Source organism: Myotis nattereri (assembly GCF_964212035.1).
Source record: "Myotis nattereri genome assembly, chromosome: 2".
NCBI lineage: Eukaryota > Metazoa > Chordata > Mammalia > Chiroptera > Vespertilionidae > Myotis > Myotis nattereri.
Window position 1 is genome coordinate 207,480,165 of NC_138076.1, and position 16,518 is coordinate 207,496,682.

The 16,518-nt window shown below is 50.2% G+C and overlaps 1 protein-coding gene across 1 annotated transcript; it reads right to left on the minus strand.

Moving 5' to 3' along the window:
* Nucleotides 1-3,785: 3,785 nt before the first annotated feature.
* On the minus strand, nucleotides 3,786-8,826 carry LOC308514016 (apolipoprotein L2-like; the record flags this gene model as incomplete). The annotated part of the gene is made up of 3 exons (XM_081084045.1): nucleotides 3,786-4,662; nucleotides 5,926-6,083; nucleotides 8,779-8,826. 3 exons carry the CDS (start codon nucleotides 8,824-8,826, stop codon nucleotides 3,786-3,788), a joined length of 1,083 nt encoding a protein of 360 aa, XP_080940171.1.
* Between the last annotated feature and the right edge of the window lie 7,692 nt (nucleotides 8,827-16,518).

The following is a 16,518-nucleotide window of genomic DNA, read 5'->3' on the forward strand; positions in this document are numbered from 1 at the left end:
GACCCCAGGCTCCAACTGGTCACTTCTGTTTGGTGGAGGCCGTGGGCTTTTGTGCAGAGTGATGGGGAGCCCTTGAGGAGCTGGAAGCAGGGCCGTGATAAGATCTGTTTCCTAAGGGCTGTTCTGGCTCCCTGTGGACAAGGGCAGGGGCAGTGCCACAAGGGCAAACACAGGAAGACCGTGTGGAAGCTCTTGCAGGAGGGAAATGTGAGGGTAGCTGGGAGAAATGTTTGCTGTCTCGCTGTCTCTCTCTGTCTCTCTATGTATCAATGACCCTCTCTCACGCCTGCAAACAGGCCCTTCTGATCTTAATCAGCCTCATGACCTACAGTCGAACCTGGGCCCCAGCTGCTGGGCAAGGAAGCCACTTGTGTTCAGCCCATGCCCCTTGGTGTCCTGATGGAGCTTACAGGGCACCAAGGTCTCAGGGACTTGACTGGATGGGAGAGTGGGAGCCCAGTGAGCCAGCAGGAGCAATTGAATATTTGCTTCTGAGTTCCTGGAGGACAGGCTCATGGGGAAGGTAAGCCAGGCACCCAGAGCCCAGATGAGTCCACTAATCCACACCAGAAAGGCTCAGTGTACCAGTCTACCTTATTGAACCAACGTCTACAGAATACAAGGTGGGAGAAACATAAAGGGCTAAAATATCATCATGTCCATGCCACCTCCCCCACTGATGGAGAGGCTGTGTCTCAGGGCCTGATTGGTAGATCTCCTTGACCTGCTGCGAGTATCTGCTTTCTCTTTTCTTTTCTTTTTTCTTTTCTTTTTTTCTTTCCTTTTCCTTTCTTTTCTTTTCAAATTAACCACTGTTGTAAGAGCATTTGCAGTTTCATTGTAATTTCATTTGTCTCTCAGAGCATCCTGGCCCCAATGAGCACCAGCAACTTGTCAAATGTTCGACCCACTCCACTGTCATCACCACCACCATCACAGACCCCATCATCATCATCACCATCATCATCAAGAAGTCACTGCCTATAGTGGATAACATTGTAATAACTATGAATGATGCCATATGTCTGCTAGACTTAGTGGGTGATCACTTTCTAATCACTAAATTGTATACGTGAAACTAATATAATATTGTATGTCAACTGTAAGTAAAAAAAAAATTTTTTTTAAAGTCACTCCCAGGGGGTGGGGTTGGGGGTGGCCCAGGAGAGGTCAGTGGGGGATAAAGGAGACTTGTGTACTGCCGGGGTCCAGCCCCAGCGGGTCCAGGGGTCCCCAAAGGTGTGGACGGAGTCGTCGAAGAAGGAAGGACACGGAGGCAGCGTTCAGTTGATCAGCAGCCTAGCCAGGATCTCCAGCCAAGTTCTGGTCTCGATCTCCAGAGAGGTTCTGCTTCGGATCTCCAGCCAGGTTCTGTGTCCATGTTCTCTTGCTAGGTTCTCCAGGTTCTCCAGCCAGGTTCTGTAGCCATGTTCCCTCGCTAGGTTCTTCAGCCAGGTTCTGTCCAGGTTCTCCAGCCAGGTTCAGTCACCAGGTTCTAGTCAGGTTCTCTTGCCAATTTCTGTAGTCAGGTTCAGTCCAGGATTTTTTGCCATGTTCTCTCCAGCGAAGTTCTTCTGTCTGTAGGTTCTGTGTAGGTTCTGTCTTCTTTCTGTCTCTCTCTGTCTCCTTCTGTCTCTTGCTGTCTTGTTACAACTGTATTTATACCAGTTGATTCAATCCTATCAATCTCTACTACAAAGGTTAGGGCGTTTCTTATCTCCATTCCAGGGAGTAAAGATTATGTAGCTTAAGCATGATTGTTCATAGTTAAAGTGATTAATTACCCACCTGGCACTTAGTTAAGAGGTTTTATTCCCTCCCTAACTTCAGGGGAAAATCCCCACCTGGGGAAACAACCTTTCTCAGAGACCTTGGTTAAAACACATAATGCCAAGAAGGTGAGCAAACATATTAAGAACAGTATGCCATATATGCCAGGTCCCTTGAAACAGCAAGCATGGACCGGCTCCCGCCAGTGTACTACTTTAAACAATAAAGAATTTAAATTAAAAAAATAAAGGACATACAAATCTTCTGGCTACTAATGCAGTTCTTTAAGAACATACTCTATTATGCACTAGAGGCCTGGTGTATGAAATTCATGCATTGGCGGGGCGGGGGGGGGGGGGGTGGTTGTTCCTCAGCCCGGCCTGCAACCTCTCCAATCTAGGACCCCTCGGGCCTAAATCAGCAGTCAGACATCCCTCTCACAATCCAGGACTGCTGGCTCCCAACCGCTCGCCTGCCTGCCTGCCTGATCATGCCCTAATCACTCCCCTGCCAGCCTGGTCAACACCTAACCGCTTCCCTGTTGGCTCAATTACCCCCGACTGTCCTCCCCTGCTGGCCTGGTCGCCCCCAACTGCCCTCCCCAACTGCCCTCCCTCTCCTGCAGGCCCAGTCACCCCCAACTACCCTCCCCTGCAGGCCTGGTCACCCACAACTGCCCTCCCCTGCCGGGCATCTTGTGGTTGCCATCTTGTGACCACATGGGGGTGGCCATGTGTGCGAGGGTGTGACAGTCAGTTTGCATATTACCTCTTTACTATATAGAATATGTATTTGAGCAGCTTCACTCATAACTCTAAAAGCCATAATTGTACCTATTTCAACACAAATCTGAGATTGTAAGGTCCATGAAAGTTTTTCTTTGTTTCCTGATGTATCCCCAACATCAAACATTTAATAGTGTGTTTCTAGACTTATGCCTTGAGCTCCCTAATTGAAAATTTGTTCTATCATTCTTACTGCATTGACAATGTAAGGTTTTGGTAGGGACTGAAAGAGAAAATAAGAGGAAGCATGAATTACCATATATTAATTGGTAATTATTTATAACAGTGAGAACTTCAATGCCTTTTGCTTGTGCCTATGCAGGTATAGAAAATGAATAATAAACAATTCATTACCTTTTAGAATTTATTTTCCTAATGAGGTATGAATAAGTAACTACTGTCTGTCCAATAACATATGTGAATCTCTATTTAAGACATAAGAAAATGTCTGTAATCTCTTCTTTTGCTTGGGTAGATGTGACCGTCCTTGGGTCTCTTGAATAATTGCCTGGACCACTCCTAGGCCACCCATAGTGTTTCAAGCTCAATGTACTTGATCTATTCATATAGATATGTTGCTCTGTGGATTGTGTAGTAATCAGGGAATGGTCAAAACACCTGGGATTATACTTTTAGCTATTTGGTTACACAATCATTACTATTTTTCATTAAACTATATATATAGTAATTCAAAAAATAAAAGTCACTGCCTACCTAAGATGTACCGCTGGAAGACAAAGGCAAGCTGGAACTGGAAAGCAGGGCTAGAGACCAGGACCAGGGAGAGACGGGGTTCCTGCTGGGACGGTGAACCCTGGGGAGGGCCAATCCAGGAGCCACTGTAACTCCCATATCCCAACAACTCAAATACCTTCCCTTTCTCCCATTGTCAACTTTTTAGTAGTCAGGGCCTTCTCGGTGCTTATTCCTCTACTTCTCTTTCTTTATTCATTACCCCAATGTCTTTTTTTAGTCAAAATAAAGTCCCCCCCCATCCCCACCCCTCACTCTCCTTCCCCCTCTCTTCCCTGATTCCAGGCTCTAGGTTCCTTCCTTCTCTTTGACCCACTTGTCACCTGCATGAACCCTTTCTTTGCTGTGCTCATCTTAGAAATACCAAACTCCTTAACATACAATTCCATCCATTTTATCTCACCGGCTTTTCCCCTCTAACAATGTAAGTCCACGCCTTTGTCTCCCACACACCCTGCTCCCTGCACTGTCTGGGGATCACGGAGTCAGGTCCTTCTGTAGACTTGTGTGAATGCGGGTGAGTTCTTCCAACCTTCTCTCCAGCTCCTGGGCCTGCTGTCTCAACTCTTCAGCCGATTGAGCCTTTGCGCCCTCATGTAAGTGCACTGACGCTTTCACTAGCTGGATTACATCCATGAGAAGGAATACACCTGCCGTGGCTGCATTAAACATCCTGGTTTCTTTGCTCATGGCCAGAGCAGTGCCTCCAAAAGCTTTCTCCAGCTGCTTGCCGTTTCGGGCTGAGGCTGTCCCGGTGCGCAAGAAGCGCGCAGCCTTGGCTGCTAAGCGAGGATTGGCTTTGGCCAGCTTGAAGGCACGGGCATTCTTCACAATGTCTTGCAGGGATTGGAAGCACTTCGGTGCTAAGGAAGCAATTTTGGGTGTGCTGCGACGTAGAACCTCCTCGACCACCTTCTCTGTGTCACTGCCGGTTGACAATAGACGGCTGGCTTCGGCTTTTGCTGACTTGTTCTTTGATTCTTCCACAATGCTGGCAGTCACACCGGTCACAGCAGCTGCTGCTCCCAGTCCTATCCCAGTTGCCGAAAGCACCAAACTAACCCCTAGTGTCACAGGTACCAGTGTCAGGCCAATGATGGTCAGAAAGCCAGACACAGCGCCAGTAGAAGAGGCAGCCACTTTGGTGATGGTGCAGTCCCTGTGCACCTTGTCCACCTCATCCGCAAGTGCGTAGAGCTTTCGTATGCGTTCCTCAAGGTCCTGTTTCACCTGAGGAAACTCCTTCATAAAGCTCTCCCCATGCAGCTGCTTTGCTGAGGGCATGTCTTTGTCCTCCACGGCCATGAGTGCTTCCAGCTGGCGCAAGTCTGCATAGAGTGCATCTGCCTCATCCCTGTAATAATGAAAGACGGGATTAACCAAGGCAGGTGTATGAATCGCTAAGGCTGAGACCTGGATTGGATGAGTTGGTGCGGGAAGCCCTGTCCTTTATGGTGGGATTGTGTGCGTCTACTCAGAAGCCCTCAGATTACACCACATTGGCAGCCACCATTCTGACTGGAAGCGGTCACTAAGCCACACTGCCTTCCCTCTGGTCAGAGTTACTCCATGGAGAAGAGAAGAGGGTCCCACAGGGAGGTCAGGGGCCCTCCAGCTCGCAGGCAGGGTTGGAGGACATAATCACCCAGAGCCCTCTACCCCCAGCAGAGAGGGCATCAAATCAGGGAAGGAAGAAATGTGTCCCCCTCAGTGTCCCCTTGCCCCCACACAGCCCTCCACTAGGCCCCTGGCCTCCTCAGTCCTGTGCCAGGTGCCTCAGCTGCCTCACTCTAGTCCAGCCTCATTGCCAAACTTTTCTACCGTCCTCCCACCTGGACCACCCTTGCTCCATCCAGATGCCGTGCTCTGACCCTACTCCAGGCCTCTCTGGACCTCCAGACAGGATGACTACACTTCCTGCTTCGCCCTTGCCCTGCAGTTCATGCCAAGGCCTTCACCATAGTCCTATCAGACGGACTTGCTATTCCATTGAAGAGGGAGATGACAAAAGCCCAGAGCCCCAGAGCCAGGCAGAGATTCAGTCAGGATTCAAGCCAACACAGTGCAGCTTCACTCCAGCTCTCCGCCTTCCAGGCCAGCAGGACCCTGCAGAGTCTGTACAATCCCTTTCTTAGGGAGAGCAGGCTCTCTAGCCACAATCCCCAGGGACACACACTGTGCCAGGATTTTCCTGGCTTGTCCCACAGGAAGTCCTGCGTGGCTCTCACATCCAACAGGAAGACGCTTGGGCCTGTCTATTCCCAGAATCTTTTTAAAAGTTCATGTCAAGTGTCCACCTACTATGTGTCAGTCATTAGGCTAAACAGTTTACACGCATTGTCTTATTTTCCTCACGATGAAATGGAACAGATGAGTAAGACAGAGAGTGGTTAAGTAACGAGCCCAAGGTCACCTAACCCTCCCCCTGCAGGCCTCATCTCTTCTCAACCCGAGCCCCTTCTCTGCAAGGAATGATATGAAGGAAATGTTCCTCATGGACTGTTGAGAAGGAACTTCTTTAACCCCAAACTCAGGACTGGCCTGGAGGAGTGTGCCTGCCAGAGGGATCTAGATGCAGGGGAGATGGGGTGACAATACAGGCATCCTAGGAAGTTACCTGGACAACTTGGCCCCAGTCACAAATCTTTTCCAGGCTTCATCACTCAGCAGGTGTTGAAGTTTCTCTTTGTTCCTTGGGTCCATTAAATACTCAATGACATCAATAAAGTCTTTGCCCTCTAGATGGAAAGAAAAAAGAATAAGGTTAGAAGAAATCTAATGGAATTGAGTATAAACAAGGTGATTAAATGTTCATCTTCCTGAGCAGCTATCACGTGGGGGAGTTTTTAAAAAAATCTTGGGAACTTTTGGTGACTCACCTGGTGTTATGGAGTGACCTGTCCCCCCAAATTTATATATTGCAGGCCTGACACCCCATGTGACTGTACTTACTCATTTATTTTTATTTTTTTAAATATATTTTTATTGATTTCAGAGAGGAAGGGAGAGGGAGAGAGAGATAGAAACATCAATGATGAGAGGGAATCCAGATTGGCTGACCCCACACTGGGGATCAAGCCTGCAACCCGGGCATGTGCCCTTGGCCGGAATCAAACCTGGGACCCTTCAGTCCGCAGGCCGACACTCTATCTACTGAGGCAAAGTGGCTGGGGCTTATTTATTTTTTAAGATGCTTTTATTGATTTTTAGAGAGAGAGCAAGGAATAAGTATAGAGATAGAAACATCTATATGAAAGAAGAATCAATCAGTTGCCTCCTGCATGCCCACTACTGGAGGTCGAGCCCGAAACCGAGGCATGTGCCCTGACTGGAAATCGAACCAGTGACCTCTTGGTTCATGAGTTAACACTCAACCACTGAGCCACAATGGCCAGGCCCCATGTGACTATATTTTATAATTAGGGTTAAATGAGGTCATAAGTGTGGGACCTAAGCCAATATGAATAGTGTGTCCTTATGAGAAGGGGCAGAGACACCAGTTCTCTCCCTCCCTCACTTCTTTCTATTTCTCTCTCTTTCTCTCTGTATAAATCAATAACTTTTATAAATCTTTTAAAAATTGTGTGACTCTCAGGGATTTGGAGACCCAGGAAATGCAGATGAGGGACTGGGGACTGGTGTATGTTTTGGGTGTGCAGAGACAGGATGGAAATGTGTTTCCTGCCATATACACACTAAACATATTATTCTTATTTCACAGACAAAAAAAGTGAAACTCAGACAGGAAAAGAAGACCCAAGCCAAGAAGCAAAAAGCTCACAGGTGGCATCCAAGGTCACCTGTCAGACATTTCCCTACATTAGTTTGAAGCCTCCTTGTAGTTCAAAAATTCATGTGATTTCTGTGTTCTACCCTAGAGTTCACCTATGGGATTTTTTTTAAATTTGAAAATAATGTTTCAGTCCACACATCACTGATGGAGTAAAACTACCAGGCAAAAAGGATTCCTCCTGCTTCTCACAGGTGCTCCAAGGTGGCCGTGGAAGGGGTGTGTCCAGGTGGGTGGGGGTTGGAGCCTCAGCTCTAATCCTGTGATCAATCAGTATCAGCTCTCCCCCCTCCAGGCTGGTCTCAGGGGCCACAGCTCCCTGTGGGCACCTCTGACCCCACCCTCGCCCACTCCTTAAACAAGAGGTCATCTTGTTTATCCTCAGGAATCCACCAGCTCCAGCCTCCCTCAGGGACCTGAGAGTCTGCTCAGGAGATGCAGGCTTCTGAGCTGTCCTCTTCTCCCTTATGCTGCAACAGGAACAAGTTTCTCTTCTCCGGGGTGTGTGTGTGTGTGTGTGTGTGTGTGTGTGTGTGTGTGTGTGATTTGGTTGCCTAGAAAATGCAGTGTTAATTTGGGTGGGGGAGGGTTGTTTTTTCCTTTTCTGGCTTCACACACTGAGGGGAAAAAGGAAATCAGGGCTTAGATGGAGGGAACCCAGAGCCCTAAACGGGTGTATTTCTGGAATGTGGTGGGTGTGGGTGTGGGGAATAACAAAGCAGGCCTCTGCAGGGTTTGACTGAGATAGTCACACCTGGTATGCAGGCATTTACAATTGGGGCACAGGTCAGGGACCCAGCACAGCTGTGGGGGTGGCAGTTCTCTGGAGGGAAAGGTTTCCACCAGGAACTAGCAGGTTCCAGGTACAGGGGACAAGAAATTCCCACCTCCCATGGGCTGTCCTGGCCTCATTGGAGACATTGCATGAGTTCAAGAAGATGGAAGGCAGTGAGTAGCCTGAGGAGAGAGCTAGGAAGGAGGTCCCCACATAGACTTCTGGTTAAGGGGACACCCCTTGGCCCCTCTTGGGGGTTCAGGGACACTCATCAATCCCCTTTGAGGTTCTTGATTTCTCTGTAGCTTAACCCAGCTTGGAGGCGCCTCCCTCAATTCTAGATAATAAGCAGGAACCAGCTGGAGAGGAGGAAGCTGACTTACCTGGGCAGATCCCGTCAGCTTCTGAGGCCATGATGTCAGCAGTGGGATCTCAGAGTTTCCCCTTCAGCTCACCAGTCTGTGTCCAGCTGGAAGGAGGTGTCGCTTCACCCTTGGGGAAGAGAAAACAAATTGTGGGGTTGAAAGTGAGCCAGCGAGGGGCTCGGTCTCTGGTGTTTCTTTCAGGGAAGGAAGGCCGCAAATGCCAAGATGGACTCAATCCACTGTGTTTCCCTGTCTGCCGGGCTCTGCCAGCTGCTAGTTAAGAGAAGGTACTCACCTCACTCCAGCCCACTCCAAGCAAGTGACAGTCCCGTTGTCCTGTGGGGGCACAAGGAGAAGACCATCAGACAAAACAACAGACAGCTGAGGAGTCATAAAACCAAAGAAGCAGTAACACCAGACACAAAAGATGGGAAGGAAAGATGGGAAGGAATGTTTTGGAAATGACTTGAGGTTGGGGACATTTGTGTTGACTAATCACTGCAGCTAATATTGATAGTGTGTCTACCACAGGCTCCTTACGAGTTCCCTCATCAAATACTCCCACACATTCCACGTGGTGGGCGCCATGGTGGCTCCCATTGGAACATGGAGGAAACCATGACAAAGTCTAGGTTTTCACTTAAACTCGGGTTATCCCCAGTCTCACAGCAGGGCTAGAGCTAGGACTCCAGCCCAAGTCTTCCTGGTCCCAATCCCATGTTTGTGAGGACTACGCTCGACTCTTTTATATACAAGAACGTTTATTCATGTGTATGTGCTACCTGTCAATGACTTTTCTCATTCCCAAACGATGTCTTGCACCCTATGCCAAGTCTCTGTGTTGATAAATTCCTGGGGCTGTAGCTTCCCAAGCCTGCACCCTTCTCGCTTCTAACACCCTCATCCCCTAAGGCCCTGGGGTCCTGCGGCCCTAGCCCCAGCCCTGCAGCCCTGCTGTGGGCTGCCCAGCCCTCCTGACGCTGCCCGGGTCACTCTCTGCTGCCCACGCCCATCAGTGGACCTGAGCTTGTTTCTAGTTCTTTATGAAAATAGTGCAGAAACATCCTTCAGGCATAAAAGTTCGTCTGCATTTGAGATTGCTTCCCTTAAGATATTTAATAAATAGAATGACTGGGACAGAGGATATCACCATATAAAATTCCTTTATGCCTAGAGCCACACTCTAATGCAAACAAATTGTACCAATTTACTTTAATGCTCACAGGATATGAGGTGTCCATCTTTTCCATCTTCCAGTTCATAGTACTTTTTAAACATACACACTCATCATTCTTTTAAAAATTCTTTTATTATGCTAAAAAATGCACAACATATAATTTATCATTTTTAAGGGTACAGTTCAATAGTGTTAAATAACATTGACACTGTTGTGCAACCAGCCTCCAGAGCTCTCTTCATCTTGTAAAACAGAACTCAGTGCCCACCAAACAGTAACTCCCCATCCACCCTCCCAGGCCCTGGAAACTGCCTCTCTACTTCCCATCTCTACGGATTCGAGGGCTTCATTTAAGTGGAATCACACAATGTTTACCATCCTGAGACAGCTTTATTTCACTTAGCATAGTGTCATCAAGGGTCATGCCTGTTGGAACATGGGCCAGAATGCCCTTCCTTTTTAAGGCTGTAATTTTTTTAAAGGATTTTTGGGAAAGTTTATTTGAACCAAACTGCATGAGATCTAAAATGCTCTGGAGAATAACAGTGTCTCAGCATCTTCTCTGCATTTGAAATGAAGGAGGGGATGTAAGGAAGGTTACATGAAGTTGGGAGAAAGCAGGTGGGTATTGGATTACAGGACAGTCAATAAGAGTGTGGTCTCTTCTTTAAAAAAAAACAACCAGAAATGTTTTTATTGACTTTACAGAGAGGAAAGGAATGGAAGAGAGAGATAGAAACATCGATGAGAGAGAAGCATCAGTGGCTGCCCCCTACATGCCCTCTGCTGGGTTTCAAGCCCACAGCCCGAGCATGTGCCCTGCTTAGGAATTGAACTGGTGACTTTTTCATCCATGGGGCAACACTCACCCACTGAGCCACACCAGTCAGGCTAGATTGTGCTCTCTTGAGAGTGGTTATTTCAAAGGTGTGTTCACCTAGATGCACAGAAACAATGGACAGGGCTTCCTTAAGGAAAACAAACCTTTTACTAAGAAGTATATGCCTGGGATGTGACCCCCGCCATGACCTGCCCAGGTAGGAATTTGTGATCGCATCACCCTGTGAGATTACTTTGCATAGAACCCATTTTTCATTAACGGTCCCCTTTTTGAAGACAAGTCAAGTTGAAGGATGCACGGATGACCAACTTTTTGGTTGGATAGCATGGTCTCACAGCGCTAGGAGGGCTCTTTCCTAGGAAGTGTCAGTGTGCACCTTGTGTTGGTGACCATTGGGATGGGGCCATACTGTGATCATGGGCTCTGTGTTGAGGCCAGTTTTCCCAGAATGGGACAGTCGGGTAAGGGGAAGGCAGTGACGTCTTATGGCCGTCATTGTGAGAAAACACTCTGGCCCTGGCTGGGTAGCTCTGTTGGTTAAAGCATCGATCCAGTATGCCAAGTTTGTGGGTTACATAATACCATGCACATAGGAATGGCACATGCAAGAATCAATCAATGAATGCATAAATACGTGGAACAATCGATATTTCTCTGTCTCTCTCGATGGCAAATCAATAATAATGAAAACACTCTGGATCATTTCTGTTCTATGAACGATCATGATGGAAACAGACCTTTCCATGGAGAGGATTCTCTCAGTTCTGTCTGGACTATCTTGCTTTGGAGCCCAGGGAAGAAAGGAAATGCTGATTGTCTGTAAGCGTTATTTTAAGAAGCAAAACAGCATTTATCAGCTACCCCTCCTGAGACCTGCCTGACATAGAGAGCCAAGGGACTTGCTGGTATATTAACAGCTGATACTAATGTGGCTCACCTACGTGTCTTTGCTCTGCCCAGGAATGCTCTAAGACTTTACAAATAATGACTCGCATTCTTCCAGTAACCATTGAACTGTGTACCATTTGTATCTGTAAACACAGGGCCAGGTCTATTGTCTGCCTGCGCTCCTGGCAATGATGGCTCAAGCCTTGTGTGTCCCATGGCGGGGACACAGGACGTCCAGCCACTCAACCGCACAGCAAACCCCAGTTTCACTCCATTTGGTTTTCTTGTTGATTTTGATGAAAAAACTATGACTCAGATTTCACACAAATTTCCCCCTGATTTAATGTACTTCTGACAGTTCTATCAGCTTTCTGGGAGTTCCATTTATTTCCTTCTGTCTCCTTCCTGCAGCCATCACATTTTTATATGAGGAGAAAGAGGAAGAGAGGAACTTGAAAATCTGATTCTGATGCCTGGCCTTGAGCAGGACATCCCAAAGCCCCCCTCCCCCAGGTCTGGGGCTCAGGCCCAGCTCTGTCCAGCCCCTCCCACTCCTGCTCACTACCTGCTGCCAGGCACTTTGCTTCCTGCACCAGAGGCTCCTTGAAGGCTGTAGGTACCATTACATCTGTCCTGCATTAGGAAGAGGACACAGATGCAGACGAAGAAGAGAAGGAAGAAGAAACAAAAAGCTTCCACAGCCCTGACTGTGTGGCGCAGGTCTGTGCACTGAAGGGTGGAGGGTTTGATTCTCAGTCAAGGGCATGAGTCTGGGTTGTATGGTTCATCCCCGAACCAGGTCAGGGCACATGTGGGAGAGAACAACTGATGCATCTCACACATCAATGTTTGTCTCACTCTTCCTCTTCCTCTTCCTCCCTCCCTCCCTTCCACTCTCTCTAAAAATCAATGGAAATAATATCCTCCATTGAGGATTAATAAAACAAACAATCAAACAAACACACACAAAAGCTTCCTCAAAAATCAATCAATCCCAAAGGAATCTAAATGTAAAACCAAAAGGAGAACTATAAACGCGGGGAAAGAAATGTTAAAACTCATGTTGAGTTGCAGAAACATAGCTAATCAAGACGCAAATCCCAGAAGCCATAAAGGGAAACTGTGACTGATTTGATTTCTTAACAATTAAAGACGGCAAAGGCGACCATCAGCCAAGGCAGAAACTGTGAGAGGCTGGGCCACTGTGTGCAGTAGGTACGTGGACCACAGGTGACTCGCTGTCCACAGCACACAGGAGCCTACGGATCAACATGGAGAGACTGAACCCAGATTCTTAACCATAGGGAGACACAGGAACAAATCATTCTCAGGGAAGGGGCTTGCCCAGTGTCAGGCAGCTCCTGGGGGCAGAGGAGAGCCCACCCCTCCTGGTGCTGGAGGCTGAGGGGGATGTGGTGTGAATAAGGCAGCAGCTCCCAGGTGTGTCTCTGCTGTACAGACACAGGGATCTGGGCTCAGGCTCCTCCAGCTCAGACACCCAGGACCACCTCGTACGTCTCCCATCCCCCACGACTATGAGCGAGGCCGGCCAAGAGCAGGGAGGCAGAGCCCACCCACCTCCTGCTCAGCGTCTCAATGTGGCACCCAGGCCAGTCATTCCCCTCTCAGGGCCTCAGTTTCCCACAAGGCCCAGCACTAAGCTGAAAGGGTGAGTGAAACAAGGTCACGATTTGAAATCTCAAAGGAAATCCTTTGTCCCATCAGCCTCAGGGCAGCCAGGCTGCAAGGAACAGAGGCTCTTACTCACCTACCGTCCCCCAACTTTTCTGCTTCCCCCAGCACCCCTCTTCCTTTGGGGTCACTGGCTCCTGTGTCAGGGAGTCCAGGCCTAGCTGAGCTGGCGGGAGAATGTGAACCCACCTGAGCAGTGTCCCCCTCCCTCTCCCCTGTTTAGGGGCACTGGGCTAGGGAGGAACATCAGACAAAACTGGGTTCCAATCCGGCTCTGCTTACATGTGCCCTTGGGTCCATTTACACCCTCCTCAGGCTTTGGTTTCCCTCATCTATACACTAGTGACAATATCCTTGTCTTAGAAAGTGTGAGGATGAGATGATGGGGGAGGGGCTCTTACCCTCCCAACTTACCTAGAATCTCCCTCTGGAAGATGTAAGACAGGATCCACTTGTTCTTAGCTGTGCACATCCACTCGGCAGCTGTGTCTGCACAAACACCTCTGGGTCCAAGGTACCTGGAAAGCAAAACCGAAACCAAATGCCCAGGTTCTGAGAAGCTCAGGGTCAATCACATTACCCAACCTGCACCGCGCCCGGTAAGCCCCGCCCTGCCTGCTGACGCCCTACCCCAGGTCTGACCTCCAGGTCCTTCCCCGCTCAGCCCATCCTGCCTCCTTCAGGTTTCTAGAAGGAACACCTGCCACAGAAAGAGAGTGGGATCCTGGGTAAATTTCTCCCTCCACCCCATGGGCTTGTCCCCAGAACCCTCCTCTCTCATCCTCCCCCACAAGCCCCCAAATGCCCTTCTTCTTCACCTTTCTGTCCCCAGAAATGAGCACATCCCTGAACACAGCAGATGCTCACTGCCTCCTTGCATTGCTTTCGTCCCTGCTCCTACTGAAGGCCTCACCCAGGCAGTTTCCAGACATTTGCTTTTGTAGGTCCTTCTGCCAGGAGCACCTGATTCTCCACCTGGAACAACATGCTCATCATTTAAAGCCCAATTCTGGGATCACCTCCTCTGAGAAGCCCTCCGGCATCTCCCCCTCCCTGAGGCCACTGTCCCCTGCAGGCTCTGCTCCCCTGGCACGTGGGGGAGGTCCAAGGACACTGTGTCTGCGTCTCCCCTGACCCTTTAGATCAGGCCCCTCTGAACCTGTCCCTGGTGGCAGGGTCAGTGCCTCGGAATGACGGCGACCTGTCCACGGAGGCCCTCCCTGGTGGCCATGGCCGTCTGTGGGAGCACAAGTTTATGGGCGTCGGCAGAGAGAAGCCGGCTGTTCCCTCTCCGGGCCCCTTTCCTGTTGATAGCAGATCTCTCTATAGGAAGCCCAGTGTCAACGTCACACAGAAAAGTGTGAAAATGGAAGACGCAGGGCTGAGTGCGTGCCAGGCACCGTGCGGGCACCTTCCCGGCCTTTCCTATTTGATTCTCACACCGGCTCCAGGAATCACCACCTGGATTTTACAGATCAAGAAACAGGAGGAAATGGTTCTACCTATAAGTCAGTGGTTCTCAACCTGCTGGCTCTTTAAATACAGTTCCTCATGTTGTGACCCAACCATAAAATTATTTTCGTTGCTACTTCATAACTGTAATGTTGCTACTGATATGAATCATAATGTAAATATCTGATATGCAGGATGGTCTTAGGCGACCCCTGTGAAAGGGTCGTTCGACTGCCAAAGGGGTTGGGACCCACTAATTGAGAACCACTGCTATAGGTGGGGCAGCTCATGGGCCTTTCAGCCCCACCTGGGAGGGTGGGGCTGGGCATGGACCCCAGAGGCCTACGTGGCCCCTCCATGAGGCCTGCTCATCCCGGACCAATGTCCATGGGGCACCACAGCCACCTCCCCCCTCTTCAGGGAGGGGCGGCAGAGTGATGATGGTATTACATGAGGACCACACAGCAGGGCCTGACATGATCCCCCAGCAAAGGCCTGGTTTCAGAGAAGAGGAAGCCAAGGGGAGGGGAGAGGTCCCACCCAGGCCACTCAGGGGAGGGGCCAAGACTCAGAGCAAGTGTCACAGTTGGCCTCTGGCGCTGTTTACAGTTATTTTTGGTCTTGTTTTTCCTGTAACCTGCCTTCCTCCTGGTTCCTCCTCCTTTCACTGGCCTGACTGCCACCAGACACCTCAACCCCCTGTGAGGAGCAGAATCACGCCAGACCCACAGGAGCGGAGTCCCGTTGTCCAAAGGGCCCTCTGAGAAGAACGCAGAAAGGACCCCAGACAGATGTCTGTGGCCTTGGTGAACACACTCTCCTGGCAGAACAACTCGGGTGAGGGCTACAAAGCCACATGAGGTGATATGGGCGCATCTTGGCATGAGCTGAGATCACCCCACTTAGGGACCCAAAAGACCCAGTGACTATTACGTCGGGCTCAGCTGGACCCCCGACATCACAAGAAAGGTCACCTGGGATGACGACAGCTCGGACGTGGGGTCTTGGACAAATTCTTTGGTCAATAAGCCTTCTCAGCCCACTGTGAGGAGAAACCCCCCTCAGGGTAAAAGGAACCCCAAAATCACAGGGAGAGGGGTCTGGCATTGCCACCAGCATCGCCTGGTGGAGGCTGGAGGAGTCACCAGCTGGAGGCGCTCAGCCAGCACCCTCACCAGGCCCGGCCCAGTCTCTCCAACACGTGGGGAGGGAGCTTGGCTCAGACACGCTGGACACGAAGAGTTTAGTGTCCAGAGCAGGGACCCCATCTCCCTGTCCCCCTGTTTAAAGGGCAGTGGGAGTGGGCAGGAGCATGTAACCCAGGGGGCTGGTGCCGTCATCACAGTGGCTCACCAACGGCACCTTGGGCTGCAGAGCACAGGGCACTGCACACAACGCCAACAGCACCTGCCGACCTCACGGGAAGTGGCCACTGACCTCAGCCCTTGTTGCCAGGTTTCCAGCATCACCCATATTATCCTGAAGCTGGGCCCTGGCTGTCTGACCCCACAGGCCCCGGGAGCCCCTGCTTCATGCGTGTGGCCAGGTGAGAGGAGAGAGACACACGTGAAGCTCCCTCGTCAATGGCAACGTCCTGGAGAATGAGGACCAGGCGTTACTCATGTTCTCCTCCCCGGGGGCAGACAAGGACTGGACACCCAGAAAACACTGTGTGGCCCCAGCAGGTTTGGCTGAGTGGATAGAGCCTCAGCCTGCGGACTGAAGGGTGCTGTGTTTGATTCCAGTCATGGGCATATGCAGGGGTTGGGGACTCCCAGTAGGGGGCGTGCAGGAGGCAGGCAATCACTGATTCTCATCAATTGATGTTTCTATCTCTCTCCATCTCCCTCTCTGAAATCAATAAGAATATATATTTATTTACAAATGGAAGCCGCCATCAGCCCCTCCCTGCTCGGGCTCCCGGGCCTCCTGTCATTGCTGACGTGGAAGCAGCAGCTCCGTGGCACTGTCCCCCGGGTCCCCGGCTGCAGACACTCAGCTCCGTCAGGTCCTGTCCTCAAAGAGCTCACAGTGAGGGAGCGAGACCCCACCACACACCTGACACGGCGGCGGTGACAGAGGACAGCCCAGCCTGGCGGAACAGGGACAGGAAGGGCTGCCAATGCAGCGACACTGGAGCTGAACCCCGGAGGGTTAACAGGTCGGCAGTGAGGAAGGGCGTCTGAGGCGGGCAGCACAGGCAGCGTGAGGAAGTGGGGCAGGCCCTCAA